Below are 4845 nucleotides of genomic sequence, written 5' to 3' on the forward strand. Positions count from 1 at the left end.
AGAGAGAGAGAGAGAGAGAGAGAGAGAGAGAGAGAGAGAGAGAGAGACCATATTGGTCCTTAGAGCGTTTCAATAGAATCTGATTTTGCATCCCCTCTGAATACTGAGGACACACTTCAGTGCGAAGATGGCAAAGCATTATTAACTGCAACATTTCAGGCTCTAAAATCAATATGAAAAGGAATTTTCTACAACTACACTTACTGCTCCGGGGAGACAAGATCAGAGGGTTGATTTGTACACTTTGTTCTTTTTTTCTAAATGCTCTCTTCCAGCCGAACACTCTTAAAAGCCCCTTATTGCCCTCCAGATGTGAGTCTACAATACATATTGGTATAGGGTAACATGCAGGAGCAATACAAATAGGAATAATAAGTTAAAGGGGCTCACCTGGGGTGTATATCCACCAGCAACACCAACGTTTGCATTGTAATGACGTCGATCCGCTTACAGTGAAACCTTGCCACTTTAAGCACTTTGAGGTATGTGACACACAGCACTATAAAAGACAGGAAAAATGTGAAGGAGTGGAAAAAGACGGTGAAGATAACAAACTGGGTCCGACTGCTCGCCCTCGGGTTGGCCAGGGTGCAGGACGCGTAAAGTCGGTGGTATCCCACCCAAGAGAAGCAGGTGGCCACCGTGGAGAAGGACATGGAGTGCGCCCACGTGTACCCGAGCACAAAAGCCGCGTCTCTGTGGCGCATTTTGGAGTGGTACCTCAGGGGGAACACCACGGCGATCCACCTGTCGATGCTCAGAGCTGCCATGCTCAGCATCGAGTTCGTGGACAGGAAGGTCTCCAGGAAGCCCACGATCTGGCAGAAGCCGTCTCCCCCCGGCTGAGCCTCGCTGATAAGTCCCACCAAAGTGAGCGGCATGTTGGACACGGTCAGCAACAAGTTGCAGAAGGTGAGGTTGAGGTTGAACAGACCTGGTACCTGCTTGCGGATCTCCGGGTTGTAGAGAAAGCAGATCAGCACCAGGACGTTGGACAGCAACGAAACTATGATAATCACAACCACCAACACAGAGAGGATCACCTCCGCAGTGTCCATCCTGTGGGCCCCGAAACTCACTTATTGTTTTGAAGCTGCAGAACGGCATTAATCACCCGTAACCGTGTCCATGCATCCCCAGATCTCTCCACCGGTGGAGTTCCCCTTTTTTTTCTCTCAACTACATGTCTCTGTACGCAAGCCAGCAAAGATGATCAGGAGGATTCCGGCATGAAGTATGTTTTGGGAATTCGTAAAGAGGATCTCCCTCCGTTCTCCCTTTAAACTACAAGAAACCAGCTCTCGTGCCAAAGCGGCTCTATTCTGGCACTGCGTCTTGCAGTGGGGTTTTGTCGTCCTGTGATGCGCTCTCGAGGCATCACCCCTCCGCACACACTGCACAGTGTGTGGGCTACTTGATCTCTCCCCCGTCTCCTCTGAGAAACAGTGAAAACCCGATAACATGCATACGAGTTAAATGGGGATTCCTACTAGAAAAGGGAAATTGCAGTGATTCCCCCAGAGAGTTTCCTTCCTTTCACACAAACCAAACTTGCAGAAAAAAATGTCAAAAAGATTTAACAGTAAAATACTTTTTTTAAATGTATTTTTAACTTGGAACACAATTTGTCATTCATATTTTATTATAATTGCCTGCATATTAAATGATGCCACTATTGTTTGGCATGTTCAAGGTGATTTTTTCTTTTCTTTGCTTCTTTAAATCCTTTAGATTTATTTTTAAGAGAGACCTGCAGGCTGTAGTGTCATGACAGTAGGCACAATACAGGTAACATATCCAGGTAAAAATAATTGTCATATCCTGGTGAGAAGCACATATTGTAATTCAAAAATAAAAAATAAAAAAGTTGATGAAAAAGCAACGGTTAAGTGATTATTTTTCCACTCTGGCTCATTTAATCAAACATTCATTTTTAAATCAAACTGATAATCAAACCTCATGCTTTGCGTAAATATCTCTACTAATTAAGTCTGCTTCATCAGATTGATAAGGAGCGACATCCTCCGTTCCCCTGGAAGCCGGATGACGCCCCCACACTCTGCTGCCCCTCTGGACTTGAATGTGGAGAATCTTTCCTCTGAAGCGTGGTACCAATTGGAGTGTGCTGCGGCACGTGAGCCACACTGAAGGCGCTGGAGTAGGGTGAGGTGCTGGATGTGGCTGCGATAAGCGAGAAGGGGTGGGGGTGTCAGAGTGAGTGTGTGTGTGGGCGGAAAGAGTTATTGTTGCTGCAACACGCATGCACATTGCATTTGACTGTGGATATGTGACATGCAGGCCATCGTGTTCTACTCATTCTCTCCTGGGTGGCAAAAAAGTGAACAGGGGGAAAAAAATGGGAGATTTTCCTTGAAAAGGGGGCTCATTAAAATGCATCCTAGTAATGGTGTCTGTGGAGTACATGGGCTCATGTTTGCTCCTGATGCAAAGAGAAGGCGGCTGCAGGGGAAGGACAGACAACCCTGCCAGCTGCTGGGTGTTATTAAGCTGAAATGCAGCACCATCTTTGCCCAGAGTGAGGCTTTGGCTATGATGGATGCATTACCAGCATTATACTTGCACATGTGATGGGGGCAATCAGCCTTTGGATAAAAGGCACACTCTCAGCACTTTCATGCAACTGCTTGTACGGCTCTCTCCTGTCAGTTCAGAGGCCTTATCGGCACAGAGCCACCGGTTGATCTCACACGCAAGAGCAGCTTTTTTTTGTAGGCATCACTTTAATTATTCTTTTCATAATCAAATGCCAGCTCCATAGACAATAACGTTTGTGTGAAAAAAAGTAATTCTAAAAATATATCTTTGCATGATGTGGGGGTGTTTTGATGAGGGGATTGTGCTCGTGAATGATTTTGTTGATCTAACTGGCAAGTTTTCCTGACAAAAAGTGTTGAGCTTTATATTAGAGAAGCATTAGGCAGAACAAAGCAAACATCCCCACTAAACACCCTGCCACATTAGACAGACGTGTCTGGAAATAGCTTCAGATAAATATGGAGTCTGCTTTTCAAAGACACAAAATGTTTCACATGAAAGAGGCTTGATTTGAGGAGAGCATTATGTCTCAGCAGATCCATAAACGAGGCCTGACTGGAGGTGGACACATGGGCTTTGTTGCCGCCTGGCCTCAGGTGATATCCCCTTGAATGAATACAGCACAGCATCTCCTTTGTTGGTCGAGTACGTCTATTTGCCAGGTAAATAGTCATTTTCCCTCACTGATTTCACCATCCATCCATCACAAAACATTGACGAGTTACAGAGGGATTTTTAAGAGTTGAGACTACATCGTTCAAATAAGTTAAACGTTTGTACATATTGTGTATGTGGTAGGTTTCGGTTTGTTTATTTTTCAAGTTGACATTAGGGCTGCAAATAGCAACTATTTTCATTATCCATGTCCATTTTTTATTTTTATGTTTATTTGATTAATTGTTTAGTCAATCAAATTACCTAAAATAGGGAACAATGACCACCACAATTTCCCATAATCTAAGATGTCTTCAGTTTGTTTGTTTTGTTCGACCAACAACCCAAAACCCAACCCATTAAATTTGGAAACATATCAAAACCGAACAAAGCAGCAAATCCTCACATTTGAGAAGCTGGAACCAGTGAACTAAAATGATTGACTCATCTTTGTATACTTGTTTTTACCAGTTTGGTTAAAGGAAGAACCACTGTGTTTTCATGACCTTAGAATGAGCTGTTTATATTTACACTATTCACTAAGCCGGCCTCCATGTTCCTACAGTAGCCCAGAACGGACAAATTAAACACGAGCTCTAGAGAGGGACATTCCCGTTTTCCCGTTTTGCGTGTCAGCCACTGTAGTTCTCCTACACGCTGACACACGGGAGAAGTTTCGGTTGGTTGCAATCTGCAACCTGATCACTAGATGCCTCCAAATCTTACACTACACCTTCAGTGATTGCTCACCTCTGGCTACATTTTAATCCAGGTGAAAGACTGTTACCATTGATTGTTTTCTCAAGTGTGTAAATATGTACGTATGGATGTTTGTATCACTCAAATTTGGATTTTCGGCAGGAATCTTTTGTGTTCAAGACATCTTAAATCTTCAGATCTGCACTTTGAAGATAATACCTCTTGTCAGAAGATTTAACAAGTGCTGGACTTGACTGTGAGAGACGGTGAGAAAGCCTGCAGCACTCCTCCTTTTTGCTGTGACAGAGTGGATTTGAATTCTCTGCCAGTTCCAATTCCACACTCGACTCTCCTCCGATTGGCAGGCCGGCGTAAATTTTAAACCTAGATGTGTGCTTTAGTTCACATTTTCCTGACTCCTATTTGAGTATAGACTTGTCACTTATATTTTGAACACCTCTCAATTAGTGACGCAAGATTTCTATGTTGACTTGAGAGGAACTCACTTTAGAACTTGGTGTAAATCAATCGGTATACTTGAGAATACATGTTATGTATCTCAGAAGAGTGCGTATGAGCTGACTGGAAGCACAGCGGTCTTATGGCTCATAAAAGGTCACATGGGTGAAGACAGGAGGAAGACTCACTTTATATTTAAATAATGAAATACCAACCTGCGAGTGAAGGGAAGGTGTTGACACTGCTACCGTTAATGCTGAGATGCCAGCTTCCTGATACCCCTGGCTCAGTCATCACCACTGCAACCCCTTTGCTGCTGGACAGTCGTTATCGTTAGAAAAGCCTCCCTGATGAGAGGTTGATGTCCATGTCCTTATGCCTGGCTGAGCAGTGCACCACCAAAGCCCTCCTGAACGATCTGAAGCCCCTGTCATTTCACATCAGCTGTGGTGATGTCGAGGAAACCCGGTACTGAGG

At 44.1% G+C, this 4845-nt stretch overlaps 1 protein-coding gene across 1 annotated transcript in view; it reads right to left on the reverse strand.

Annotated features, from left to right (window-relative positions):
* LOC116381466 (G-protein coupled receptor 26-like) overlaps window positions 1–1397 on the reverse strand; it is a 7901-nt gene extending 6504 nt beyond the window's left edge. The window contains exon 1 of the mRNA XM_031843645.1: window positions 391–1397. Within this exon, the coding sequence (XP_031699505.1) occupies window positions 391–1058 (668 nt within the window). The 5' untranslated portion in view covers window positions 1059–1397. The remainder of the gene's footprint in view (window positions 1–390) is intronic.
* Window positions 1398–4845: the final 3448 nt, after the last annotated feature.

The sequence above is a fragment of the Anarrhichthys ocellatus genome, unplaced genomic scaffold, assembly GCF_004355925.1.
Source record: "Anarrhichthys ocellatus isolate YVR2014 unplaced genomic scaffold, GSC_Weel_1.0 scaffold4, whole genome shotgun sequence".
Classification (NCBI taxonomy): domain Eukaryota; kingdom Metazoa; phylum Chordata; class Actinopteri; order Perciformes; family Anarhichadidae; genus Anarrhichthys; species Anarrhichthys ocellatus.